General features: G+C 39.0%; 1 protein-coding gene across 10 annotated transcripts in view; it reads right to left on the bottom strand.

Moving 5' to 3' along the window:
* Nucleotides 1-13,570, bottom strand: part of LOC131248194 (polycomb group protein EMF2B-like) — a 43,583-nt gene extending 30,013 nt beyond the window's left edge. For 7 of the 10 annotated variants that reach the window (XR_009172167.1, XR_009172168.1, XM_058248309.1 and 4 more), the window contains exons 1-10: nt 13,482-13,570; nt 4,819-4,970; nt 3,653-3,824; nt 3,454-3,509; nt 3,215-3,329; nt 2,922-3,081; nt 2,770-2,838; nt 1,313-1,452; nt 688-750; nt 444-565 (exon numbers count right to left, since the gene is read on the bottom strand). Coding sequence is in view for 8 of the 10 variants with exons in the window: in XM_058248309.1 (XP_058104292.1) it covers nt 444-565; nt 688-750; nt 1,313-1,452; nt 2,770-2,838; nt 2,922-3,081; nt 3,215-3,329; nt 3,454-3,509; nt 3,653-3,824; nt 4,819-4,853 (932 nt within the window). In the remaining 2 variants the exon portion in view is untranslated. Of the gene's footprint in view, nt 1-443; nt 566-687; nt 751-1,312; nt 1,453-2,769; nt 2,839-2,921; nt 3,082-3,214; nt 3,330-3,453; nt 3,538-3,652; nt 3,825-4,818; nt 4,971-13,481 lie in introns of those variants that run through there. The other 3 variants (XM_058248312.1, XM_058248311.1, XM_058248317.1) reach the window with 3 other exon arrangements.
* Between the last annotated feature and the right edge of the window lie 258 nt (nt 13,571-13,828).

Here is a 13,828-nt window from a genome sequence, read left to right as displayed (position 1 = left end):
GTCTATGAACTCCTTTTTTCAAGGTACAAAAAGAGTTATCAATATGTACAAAACAAAGGCAAAGGATTTCATCAGAGGTACTGATTCCCCATAGGGAGAGAGGATCTTTTGAGGTCCTCTTTCGATAGACTGTTCAATGTATGGCTTCTCCTAAACCATGGCAAACAGAATTGGCTAGTCTAGAAATTAAATCATATATTTAATCAACTACAAAGGTCAACATTCAAGGTTCAAAACCCTCTGACAAAGCCCACTTGATAGCTTTTAGTGAAAAACACAGTAAAATATATCAAGACTTCCAAGTCTGGGAGATTCAATTGTCGCAATGAATATCATGTAGGCATTTCATTACTTGAAACTTAGTATCAAAGATGATAACCACACATGCACCACGGGGTGGAAAGAATACATAATTTAGAAAAGGAATGTGTTGATTTTGTTACCGGATAATATGGGATAATGATGAAGTGGGAACATCATCATACGCGTAAGAATCATAAGGGGATCTCTCTTTTGCTCCAACCTCTTGTGCAAAGATATTCACTTGCACCACCATTGATGAATTCTTGAGAGGGACAATTTCACTTGTTAAAATACATTATTTCCACAAATGGTGAAAGTGCATTGGAAGAGAGGTGTCAAATTCCATATTGAGTAAGACATGATGCATCAAGGACAACAACTCACCATGGCTCCTGAATTATGGTGCATTTGGAATGTTAAACAATTGTCCTTGTCCAAACGACTAGGCTGCAAGAGATTATGATGTCAAAAATATAATAACTTTCTGTAGCATTCTACATATTAAAAACATAAGTCCATGTCCAAACAACTAAGCTGCAAGAGATAATGATGTCAAAATAGACGTTTGAAGTTTCTCCTTGCATTCTAGATGTTCTAAAATACACTTCTCCTAGTACGGACTATAGTGAGGCCCATTGTACAACCTAATCAATCAATATAATGAACATTTATAGCAACAGTTTCCAAGGAATTTCATAATGCTAGAAAACAAGCAAAGTTTCTACTCCATTATTGACATTTGGGATGATAGTTCCTCAACTGCCATGTGGTATCCTTAACCCAGTTGCCCTTTAATTCCACATGTAGTGTCAAATTATCTTGGAATAGAACAAAGGTGGCATTTGATCTATGCCTTGAACATGGCACAATGGTAGGGAATGGAAAGACAGACCTTGCAAGTTCCTATTTCCAAAACCCATTTTAAAAGGTCAAATGATTTCAAACTACGCCGGTACACCAAAGGGCAAAGTACACCAAACTGGTTTACCAATAGCATTTACAGGCATACCTCCAGAAAACTGGAGTGCATATCAATAGCTGACAGCATCTCAGCTCTATGCCCTAAACTCAAGCTCGCACACTTTTCCCAAGAGGAATAGAGAGTCTCCATTGGTAGCTTGCCCCAAATGCAATATCCCTCAAGTTTTGCTGCCAGAAAATATTTTAAATCATCATAATCAGAATCTGGATCAGACAGCAGTTATAAACAGTTATTTTTATGTATAAATATCAAAAGCATCAAGAGAAAATGCAAGCACTGAAATACAAACATCTAGAAATCTGCACATAACTATAACTAAACGGCCACATTAAAATAAATTTCAGATCTTCTGTAGAAGGAATGCAGCACACATCTTTCCAATGACTGTGTCTTCCCCAAAAGGTCAAGAAGCAGGAAGAATGTACGGGGATGATGTCAAGAGTCCAGCACATAAAAAACAGTAAAACAGCATGACCAAAGTCAGGAAGTACAGGGACAACGACATGAGTCAAGCATATCAGCCTCATTGAAAGAACCAATACTTGCATAACACTTGATCAATATGTCATGTTTAGAGCCCACTTGTATGAATGTAAGAAGGAAGATGCGAGACTCAATAAGTAAAGACACCAGAATGAAAGTCCACATGTTATCTTCAAAATGGATCTCATAGAGAAACCATATGGATATGAGCTTGCAGATGCCCAACGACTGTCAAAGAATGGTCATTCATGGTTGACAACATAACATGATGAACAGTCCATAGCATAGTATAGTTTCACCTAGTAGCATTTCTCCAAAATGTCTTTCTTGCTAACCACATATTATGTTCAACAGAAGATAGTCATGTTGCTCTACATACCCAACATAGCCATGACCGATAACGAAGATCAAAGCTGTTCAACAGATTCTAGTGATTCAACAACATGGAGCAGAAGTGTGTCCCATCAAAGTAACAGAATTTCGTTTTGCACATTCTGAAAATTCATGATGATGATGACATTTGGTAAATTCATTTGTTGAAGCTGAATACACAAATACGTTTTTCAGACCATATACCCACCATGCGTCAAATTGAAGCTAATTAGCCATCTTGTCACAAAATAAAGTGAAGCAATTTTTTATATACAAACAACATACAGGTGCACTTGCATATGATGAGAAAATATCTAAACAAAACCGCATACATGCACACATGTTTGCACATGTAAATGTGGATGACCATGCGTGCGGGTAGAAATGTATGTATATACTAATGCTAAACTAAGATATGATATGTGCAAGCCATGGTTAAAAATATTCAGCCGGTACCACCGATAAATATCGGCCACTGATACCAATATTTTAACCTTGGTGCAAACTTATTGTTTTTTAAATAAACTCAAGACTATGAACCATAAAGCATGACTATGAATGCAGGTAAAACATTGCATGATTCACATAAGATTAATCCATATTTGGTTCAGCATTTAAAGATAATTCACTTGGAATAGATGCACGATCGAGATGGTCTTTGAGTAGATCACTTTCACCAGATGAATTTTTTGGTTCCCCTGCAAAATGTCAAAACTAACCAGGTAAGGCATTTGGCAATCCATATTAAATCCAGTACCATGTTGTCTTAAACCACGTGTACCATAGCTGACAAATAAGATGGTGAGATTGCGTGCTTTTGCATCAGCTGACAGCTTCTTAAGCTCAGGAACATTAAAAGTAGCAGCTGTTTGATCTCTCCTCCCAAATTCACTAAAAGCAGAGAGAACACGTGCCCTAATAAGCCGATAAACTGCAGAATGCTGTTGCACAACCACATCAGAACAGATCATCCAGAGAAATAGGAAAGAGGAAAGAGGGGGAAGAAAAGATTTCACAAGTTATTTGGAATTTAGTGGCATACAGAAAGAGATATGTCACTTGTCAATGTCATACCTCTGGAACCCTAATATCAGAAACAGGTCTTGCCAAAAGAACATACAGGGGAAACACATTTTGTGATTGTATTCCATCGTCCATGGTCTCAGACAGCGATATCGTCACCTGTATTCTGCAAATTTAAAGAATGCTCTAGTCAGAATCCTCTGATTTGAGTCTTTAAAGACAACATGACCATACAAAGTAACAAAAAACAAGTTTGAAACACAATGAGAAATTGAAGAGATGATAACTACCTCCGTTTGCGGCTTGCTTGTATTTTGTAATGTAAACATCTTTGGAGAAATGATGGCTGCAGCATAAAAGGCTCACCATCAGATCTATGACCAGGTATTCCCAACACCCCTCCAATGAAGAGGACAGTGAACAAAGTACACACTGCTTGTACTTTAAAAATGTGCAGGATTGAAGGACGACGAAGAGAACAATACTTACATTCCTTAAAGCTCGACGTTGAATAATATTATAGAGTTCAACAGGCTTGCAATAAATTGAGAGACTTTCTTCAGCAGCAATTGCCTCTTCTGCAGACAAATGGACCCGAGAATCTTGGCGGCACATTTGATGCAAAGTCCTCGGACGGCTGCAGTTGCAGCCAAGGTTCCTGCTTTAAGACAGCAACGCTTATATTTATTCTGAAATTCTTAGCCGTAAACTATAATCTTATATGACAATTCTGAAACTGTCTGACCAAGCCCTAACAAATTGGAGCAGCTGTAGTACACAGGTTCCATTTAATATGAAATGCATAATCCTCCAACAGGTTTAACAAGGTTTGTATAGCCATGTAGCAGTTCTTTCAGAAACAATCTTACTTTTTGACAAGGATTCAAAAAGAAAATTTGAAAATTGAGAAGGAAAATTAAAAGAAATTAAAGCGTACTTTTAACAATGAAACCAATTGAAGATGCACAAACCCCATAACTATGATTGGAAAAACTTTTTTTTTTCTTTTGTAAGATAAGCACATAATCAACATGATCGACAGTCTGACTGTCTAGGCACTGCATAACACATCGTTTACAAATCCACTGAAGAAGTTCATTGCAATATAAATGCTTAATGGTAGAATAATACAGTAAATAGACATCCGTAAAAATGCTTTGAGAACTAAATATTGACTGCCCACAATGCTATTTAAAAGTGCTTCTACAAAGAGAATAAAGAAAAACATTGAGCTTCTACAAAGACATTCAAACAATGAATAAAATGCAAACAGTAAAGTGGTCAAGCGATGATGATTTCCTAACATCAACGGAGACACTTTCTGCTCCCTCAGATTAAATAAGTGTCCGTGAACAACGTAACAAGTGTAAGTAAAACTGTACGCATGTACACGCATGTTTGTGTGTGTGCGTGAGTGAAAATGTGAGTTTGTGTGAACTGCACTAATCAGCACCAACATTTGTTTGGAAAAGAACATGGATTCACAACTTTGAATTGAGATTTGGTAATTGAGAGAATTCCGGCAGGGAAGACAGTTGTCCATGACTGAGTCAAGCAGTGAATGAGGCATTAACTTCATCATGGAACAGTCCAGTGGAAAAGACAACTGAAACAAACAGTACGGCATAACAAAGTTTAGAAGAAAGCAAACTCACGTGGTTTCACGAGCCAACAAAGGTAGGCCTGGCATTATAGTAGAACAATGTCCATATTATGAAGTGACTTCATCTCTCTCGACCTGCCCAGCATAAGTGGTAACAGCCCAGACGTGCAAATTTTGCTCCGCACAACCTGCTGTTTATGACCCCTGTTGGAGTTCATTTAGTTAAAGTGGGAATTGGGAACTCCCCAAAAGGGTAGTTACTTTTCCATTCTGTTATATACAAAAAGAGATGGAAGTGACACGATACTAAGATTATCAAGAACGAAAAAAAATCAATGCTGGTTAACACAAAGGCAAGATTTAAAACACATTTTATCAGCCAACATAACAATCGTTAAGAGTCCCAAAGTGTTACTTAATGCACACCCTGATGGTAGACTGAGTGAAGATACCTCGTTTCAACACTGAGGTCTTGGTATCGATTCCCTAGTGGGGGTGGCTAACAGTGGAGTGTGTACTGACAGTGGGGTGTACTAACAAGCTAACCCCAAAAAAAAAAAAAGTATTACTTTATGCATTAATAAACGACTTTCACATAACAGCTATTTTTCCCAAGAAGACACCTTTTAAATATATTTTTGATAATCGACCAAAAATAACAAGCAGCTTATGACCTTTGCTCCCTGTGTTTGAGATCAAAACTCCCTCTTAGCCATTCAACAAAATTTTTTTTGAAAAAATAGTTTCATTACAATCAAAAGGGAAAACACACAATCCATCAAGCTAGTGGATATGGAGATCCAACACAGATAAGATCAATAAACAACTCCTCCAGCAAGACAGCCTTTTATAAATATTGACCAACCATATCATGGAAAATGCACACGCACACACTATATGTATATTCATCAGCATTTAGAATAGTTATCAGCTTTATGTAATGGTCATGCCCCTCAGCCACTATGTTTGCATAATGCCGATTCTAGAACCTTGATGCACGATTGTTCAATTATCATGAATTGTCCATCATGGACCATAGAAAGTTTATTTGAGCAGAGAATGCAACGTTTCTCCTCAATCATAAAATATGATTCCAAGGAGCATTAGTAGGTGATTTTGAATGAGATTGAAAAGTGCTGTTGATTACATTTCTCCTAAATCCTAATATATGATTCCACAGAGTATCATTAGGTGATTTCGAATGACATCAAAAGGCACAACTGATTCTTTTCCTCCAAGAACCACTGCTTCCTCAAAAAAGAGCCACTCTTCCTTTGAGGAGTGCTTCTCCTCACTGTATTTGGAAGTCGAATATCGACGGAATTCTTGTTTAGTGACCCTTGGAGCTATCCTTGCTAAAGCAACAATATCGGTGTAATAAAAATGCTTTGTTTTTTCAGGCGGCATTAATGAGGCAGAAATCCATGCAAAAATGGTTGGAAAAGCTTGTTACAAGGAGTCTTTCTCATGCCTGGTAATTGTTGAGGGAGATTCCAAAACACCATTTCATGGGCTTCTAGGGCCTCTTTAGAGCTGTGGAGCGAGATCACAAAAATGCCAATTTCTGCCACGTGAACAATGGGCTAGTGAAATTTGCCGCGCTTCAGGTAATAATATCAGAAGAAAGATTATGTAATGCAATGCACTTATATAATGTGAGCGTGTGTGTGTGTGTGTGTTGTGTACACAGTATTTTTGTGCTCCTCAGGAGTATATAAAAGTACTCTTTAGTAATATAACAAAAGGGTGTGTTAGGGTTTGAAACTCTAACACACAAAGTGCCTCTTTCCCAAAACTATCTCCTCTCCTTCTTCCTTCACTTTCTTCTCATTTCTTCTTCCTTCTCCTTTCCAAAGCAGCTTGGTATCAGAGCAAGGAACTTCGCATTGATTGGTGTTACAGGATTCTGCTGACGTAAGCAACCGTACGACTAACATCAATTGTTGTACGATCCATACGGCTCTATTTTGATCGAAAAGAACATGGTTTAACAGATCTTGAATTTAGAAGACTTATAGTGATTTTTGTGAGATTTTTAGAACCAATTTAAGGTATGTTTCACTCATTTTTCTCCTCCTGCAGAAAAACCCTGAGTTCCGATTTTTCTTCGATTTCTCCAAATTGGTAGTTATTTCTTTGGATTATCTTCATATGTAGGATCGGATTTGTTGTGTTTGACTCCTCATGGAGTTGTTTCTGAGAAAGGAAGTGATTTGAGGATGCTGTGAAGCCAAACAAAGGGTTGGCGGTACCATTTTTGGGTCCCTGGGGGTCTGGTTGTGCACCAAATCTCACGATGTATGTGTTGATGGTTGAACATCATGTGTAGAGTGGTGTTTGTGCTGAGTTCGAGCCTTCTGTGACTCTTGTTGATGCATTGCTTCTTCTTCACTATTTTTGGACCCTAGGACCCTCGTTTGGAACTACGTTTCTTTAAATTTGTGATTGTTTCTACCCTATGGTCCTCTCTTCAAGATGTTTTTCTCATGGGTTCTTGTGTGTGGACCCTTATGGAGGACAAGATGTCTTCAAGATCTGGTGCGGGACCTTCATAATCGCATCCCTTTGTCTCACCGAATCAATTTGCATATGTTGCTAGAGACCGGTCTTCATTTAGCCATGATTTTAGAGTTCCTATTTAGATCCAAAACTCATCTTGGTAATTCTTTGAGCATTAATTCCATGCTTTAAGCATCCTTTCTTCTTAGCTCTCAAATCACCTCGTAAGAGAAAATGTGTAATTAGATCAATTAAGCACATTCATGTTTATAAAACCAATGTATAACTAGGGGGGAAATATACAATATTTCACACTCAACACAGGTTTTCGCACCGGTACCCAGATCTCTAATTATCTGATTGAAAGGAAAATCCTTGATAATCGGAAGGTCATCCAAGGGTTGAGACGCTTGTGGTGAAGTGAGTCTATCATCAGATTTACCTATTATGCTTGGACCCACATCTTCATCCACATCTATCTCGGGAGCAGATTTGTCATGGGGTTGGTCATCAACAATCACGTAGCAAGGGTCATAAGATTGTATACCCTATAAGCACAACTGTTTAAAATATCCTAGAAAGATCCCATCGTCACTTTTGGAGTCAAAATTTCCTAAATGTTTCTAGTCTCTAAGGATGTAACATTTACTACCGAAGAGTCTGGATCGGGCACTTGAGGCAAAGGCCGTGACATTGATCGTGGAGGACGTTGTAGTCGTGGCCGTGGTGGACGAGGATGTGGTCATGACAGATCTCATTATTGCACTCACTGCAAGGGTACCAACCACTCTGTTGATTGTTGTTGGGATCTTGTTGGTTGCCCATCTTGGGGGAGTGTATCCTTAGCTGGTAGTGCCTCCATTAGCTCCAAAAAGACTTCAGGGCCGACGACAGCAGAGAAGTCTCCCTCAAGTGATTCTGTGCTCATCTTGTGAGGCCTACAACACCTTAATGTGACTGCATGTACATGAGGTCCCTAACACATCCAGAGCCTCCATAGCCCAATCAGGTACTACCCTCCATGTAGCCTCTCCTTCTTCCTAGGTCATTGACTTCAAAGCCACCTCCCACATAACTGGTAAGCCTCATCTATTTAGCTACTATTTTCCTTCTATCCAGTCACACTCTGCTACAGTTGCTACTAGAAACCAAACTCTTGTGTCTAGATCGAGTTCCATCACACTCTCCTACTATGCACTTGTCCTCGGTTTTGCATGTATCTAGCTTCCCCCCTAATCTATTATCCATAAGCTCTCTTACGAACTCTTTGAATTGTTAAGTAACTTTCTTTCATTCCTAGTGTGTTTTAAGACCTCCAGATGAAGTAGGCGATTGGTGAGGGCTATGAACGTAAAAGAATTTATTTCCTTGATGATACACCTACAATAACATCAAGTGTCTTGTCATTAGATAAGGAGTCGATGTCCCACTATCATTGCCATTTAGGGCATCCATCTTTGTCTAAGTTAAGACTTTTGTTTCCTTCCATACCTGTATCAAAACCTTTAACATATAGAACTTGCGAGTTCTCCAAACATTATCATACTATGTTCCCTCCTAGTTTATCTGAGAGAAAACCCATCCCATTCGAGTTGGTTTACTTGGATGTTTGAGGTCCTATCCCCGTCACCTCTCTTTTTGAATATCAATACTTTGTTATATTTATCGATGATTGCACACGAATGATTTAGGTATATCTTCTAAAATCCATGCATGAAGTTTTGATATGTTCAAGCTTTTTTACAACGAAGTGGCTAACCAATTTCAATGCCCCATCAAAGTTTTACATTCTAATAATGAGGGCGAATATATGTCGAATCTTGAATGCCTTTTTGTCTTTCTTGCAAAAGCATGTTATCTTGTCCCGTACATCATGTCCGTGAACCCCTCAATAAAACAGCACAGCTGAGAGAGAATCATCACCTCCTTGAAGTTACTCATGCCCTGCTCCTTGGTATGAATCTTCCAAAATTATTCTAAGATGATGCCTTAAGGGTCGTTTGGATAGAAGTAAATAGAGGTAAATCGAGGGAATTGGGAGTAAATGAAGGTAAATGGTATTTGAAGTGTGTTTGGATGGAAGTAAATGCATGGAAATGAAATGAAATGGAAATAAATGGACTTGTAAATGAAATCCTCTCCACGAGAGAGGATTTGGAAGTAAATGGGGTGCGGTGCTTTTTTGAGCTCCCTAAGAGAGTTGCGCGAGTAAATAGAGGTGGCGCTACGCACATGTCCACCATACACATAACATGTTAATGATGGTCCAAAACCATTCAAATACCAGCTACATCACCAAAATCACACCCAAAAAATAATCCAAACCATCTCAAGGTTGGTCATCTAAATGAACAGTTAAAAAAGCATTGGCAAGCTGCTTATTTGTGATCCTTATGTTTGTGGCCCATCCGGGGCTCAAGATGTTATTATTTTTGGCTAAATTATATATTTCAATGGGCTTATTATAATCAATCTATTAAATATCACATATGTATACTAATTTGAGATATTAAAGTTGATTTAGGATATCACATATTTTACTATGAATATATTGAAATTTTCCAATGCATTCCAAATCCTCCCATTTACTCCTCTCCAAACCAAATATTTAGATTTTAAATGCATTTCATTTACTCTGAGCCAAACGCATGCTGAGTAAGCCATTTACTGTCAATTCATTTACCTCCAATTCCATTTCCCATTTACCTCCAATTACAAGCTCTCAATCGAGCCCTTATTACAGTTTTCCTAGTTAATCACATTTCATCACGAATACTGTCACACAAGTCTTCATTTGAACTCCTACACCCACAAGACAAACCTTTTCCATTACCCCCTAAGGTGTTTGGGTGTACATGCTTTGTTCAAATCCTTGATGGGAGTAATAACAAGTTTAGTCATCGAGCCATAAAGTGTCTTCTTAGGTTACTCTAATTCTCAGAAGGGGTGGTACAAGTGCTATGAGCCTTTGACCTATAAGAAGTATGTGTCAGCAGATGTCGCATTATTTGAAGAGATTCCACACTTTTCTACTGAAGGGGGGTCTCTGCACAATCCCCTTATTGGTCAGGGGGAGCTTATACAATCTATTCTAACTCCACATGATGAGGATATCCAAGCACCATACCAAAGGAGGAAGGTTGAGTCAGTCTCCTTATGGCTAGCTAGACGTTGATTACAAGTGACCCACTTGGCCCAATTCACATTCCTAACCACATTGAAGACCCCACGTGCATGTCCATACATCTTTGAGGACCCCATAGTGGGAAGATGCACGTGGGCTGCATATAAAAGCTTGATAGACACATTGGACCGTTGGATTGAGTGGACACGATGATCGGACCGTTGGATCATTGTCATCGGACATCTTGATTGTGGAACCCCATGGCCACGAAATAGTTTAGTTGTTTAGTTTGTTTACATGTTATGTTAGTTTTTGTATAGCTCATATTTGTGTTGAAATTATAGAGTTAGGAACAACTTTTAATTCTTTAAGCATTTTTATATTGAAAATCTTATCTAAGAGCGCCTTTTTATAAAAAGTCTTTTCTGAGACTATAAAGGGTTGGACATCCCCACCCTAACTATTATGCATGTTATGAATGAAAGAGACTTCTCTCCTTTTATTTTGAGAATGAGCAAAATTTCATCATGTGATTGGATTGGTAGTGCGAAGCCACGGGGAGCGATTCCCTAGTTATATTTTCTACTTTTCTCTCTTCTCAGTCAACAAGGTATCATCTTCTCTCGTCTTCCTTTCTTTCTTTCTTTCTTCTTTATCTCTTCCTTTCTTCTCTTTTTTGTTACCATCCAAAACCTAAAACCCATCCCTAATCTCCTCCACAATCCATCTAAACCGAGACCTCCCTACACCATAACATCGTACGAACCTCCACACGTAACCATACGATCGTACAAACAAGACCGTATGACCGTCCATACAACCAACCCATCTCCTTTCTTTTTCCCTCTTTGTTCTTTGTACCTTCCTCTCTAAAATCCATGATCCTAAACCTAAAACCTCCAATTCTAATCCTATAACCTAGATTTCCCAAACCCCACATCCCAACCCTAAATTCCCAAAACTCTTAAGTCTCAAAACCCTATTTCCCACAAACCTAATTCCCCAAAACCTAAATTCCCCATAGCCCTAATTCCCAAATCCCAAAACCCTAGTTCTTAAGCCTTTTAAGAAAACCAAGAGATTCCCTTTCAACTTAGATCAATCCATATACCAGATGGAAGTCCTACCTTCATAGGCCCTGTTTAATCATGTTCTATATGATCTAACTGCAAGATTGTGATTTAGTCTTGAATATGAGTATAATTAAATGCTTGACTTCTTTAAGTTTGTCATAGATTAGCATTATTTTGTGATTTAAATTGTTCTAGCTAATTTGTTTATTATCTCATTGCATCATTTTAGGTCAAGCCATCCGTCCTGCGTCAAATTTTGTTATCAGAACTTAGGTTAACATAGGGTTTAGTGCGACCATCGCATTTAGAGTTTAAGGTTAGCGTATCCATCGCATTAGAGTCTAGGGTTTACATATTAGCATGTTCCAAGTTAGTACTCTTCCAGTCTCACCATATTGTATTTAGGATTTTAGTCGTTAGTTCTCCCCAATTAGTGTGTCTAGTGTATGCCCACTCGTAGTGAGCGTAGTTTTGGTCTACAGCTCACAATGAACTCGAAACAGCTTACCGAGGCCCTCAACGCCATCAACCACCGTCTTGAGGCCATCGAGGCCCAAAGTAGAACTACCAATCACCAACTGGCAGCCATCAAGAATGCAATCAACACTTGCAGGAACCAGTTGGAAGCTTTTCTCTAGGCAAACCCTGATAAATGGAGAAGATGATCAATCTCAAGTGGGAAGTGAAGTTGAACGAGTCGAGACCACACAATTTGCAGTCGTTAGACGCACCTTAGGCCAGACTATAGAAAGTGATGATTGGCGCAGGAATTCAATTTTCCACACTTATGTCAAGTGTGATGACAAAAACTACAAGGTGATCATTGATAATAGCAATTGCACCAATGTAGTCTCTACTAGCATCATGGATCGCTTAGGTTTGATAGTCGTTCCTCATCCTCAGCCCTATCGAGTCTCATGGGTTGATGCATCTTCGATTTCAGTTTCTCAGCATTGTCCCAGTCCCATCCAGTTTGGTTTTCCTACGAACACATTGTGGTGTGATGTTTTGCCTACGGATGTAGGCCACATTATTTTGGGTAGACCCTAATTATATGATCACGATGTGACACTATTCCATCACTCAAATACGTGTTCATTTATGCATGAGGGTAAGAGGATAAAGTTGAATCCTCTTCGGCCCAAAAGCACCCTAGAAAAGGAGGACGTCAGGAAACGTGATCCTGAAAATGTGAAGAAATTCCAACTTGAGTCTCTCCCTATAATAAATGCTAAAGAGTTTGAAAGGAAGACTAAAGCTGATTTGACGGTGGATGCCCATGTGGTAAGTGAGGTCACACCTAAGGTTAGTATGAAAATGTCACTTGAAGTTACACCCGAGGATGGTATAGAGTTACCACCTGGGGTTAGTTATATTTTCCTCTGATACATATTTATTCTATCTACTTAAATGTTAATGTGTATTACAATTGAGGCATTGACGTACATTATATTTTCTTGATTGAATCTCTGACAACGATGCAAGTCACAGCACATGCTCGAGTCCCAGTCCATAAGTGGGGGTCCACCCTGAAACATGCCCCGGACCACGCATTGGGATGGCCCACTCATCAGGTGCGCCGCATGCAGGTGATGAATACAGACCATTGGTCATTCATTCAACTTTCGAACATGTTGCCGCCCACCTTATTTGTGGAGCTGACTGATTTATGGGCCACGGCATGTTCACAGTAGGACCTACCTGATGAATGGCACGAATATCACACATCTGCACAGAAAATTGACTATCTTTCCTCGTAGGAATCGGGATAGCAATTCCCAATCCTAACGACATGTTTGAACAATCTAGAACATGTCTGATGCCATCGACATCAGGCAAGAGAATCTGATATTGCAAATTGGAAACATCACATCATCGAACAGCCATGAATTCCAGCTCCAATAATCGTAATAAGTCTGAAATCAGTAGCTATGGAGATTGGATTACCAAAATGAAATTCCTCGAAATAGAAGGCGATCGTATCGATGAGAGAGAGAGAGAGAGAGAGAGAGAGAGTACCTGTGCCCTAGCTGGAGGTCCGGAGAGGACTCGGAATCTGAAATGTCCGAGAGAGGGAAGCGGATTTTTCTAAAATTTCCCTACCTGAGTCGTTTTATACACGGGAAAGAGTTCTTTTTGCCTCTGTCGCGACTGAGAAAGATGCGTGTGTCGCAACCCACTGGGGTCCACATGCTAAGTGGTCCCATAATCGGAACGGTCCACATTCTGGAATCCATTCTTTATATACTACCATGACTAAATTATAATAAAATAAGGATAATTTCAAAAAATAAAAGAAAATTTTTAATGGCTCGAATTCAAATCCAAAAATCTAAGGATAATTTCATTAATCAAGTGTGACTACA

This window comes from Magnolia sinica, chromosome 6, assembly GCF_029962835.1.
Source record: "Magnolia sinica isolate HGM2019 chromosome 6, MsV1, whole genome shotgun sequence".
NCBI lineage: Eukaryota > Viridiplantae > Streptophyta > Magnoliopsida > Magnoliales > Magnoliaceae > Magnolia > Magnolia sinica.
This window is presented reverse-complemented; position numbering and strand designations above follow the sequence as displayed.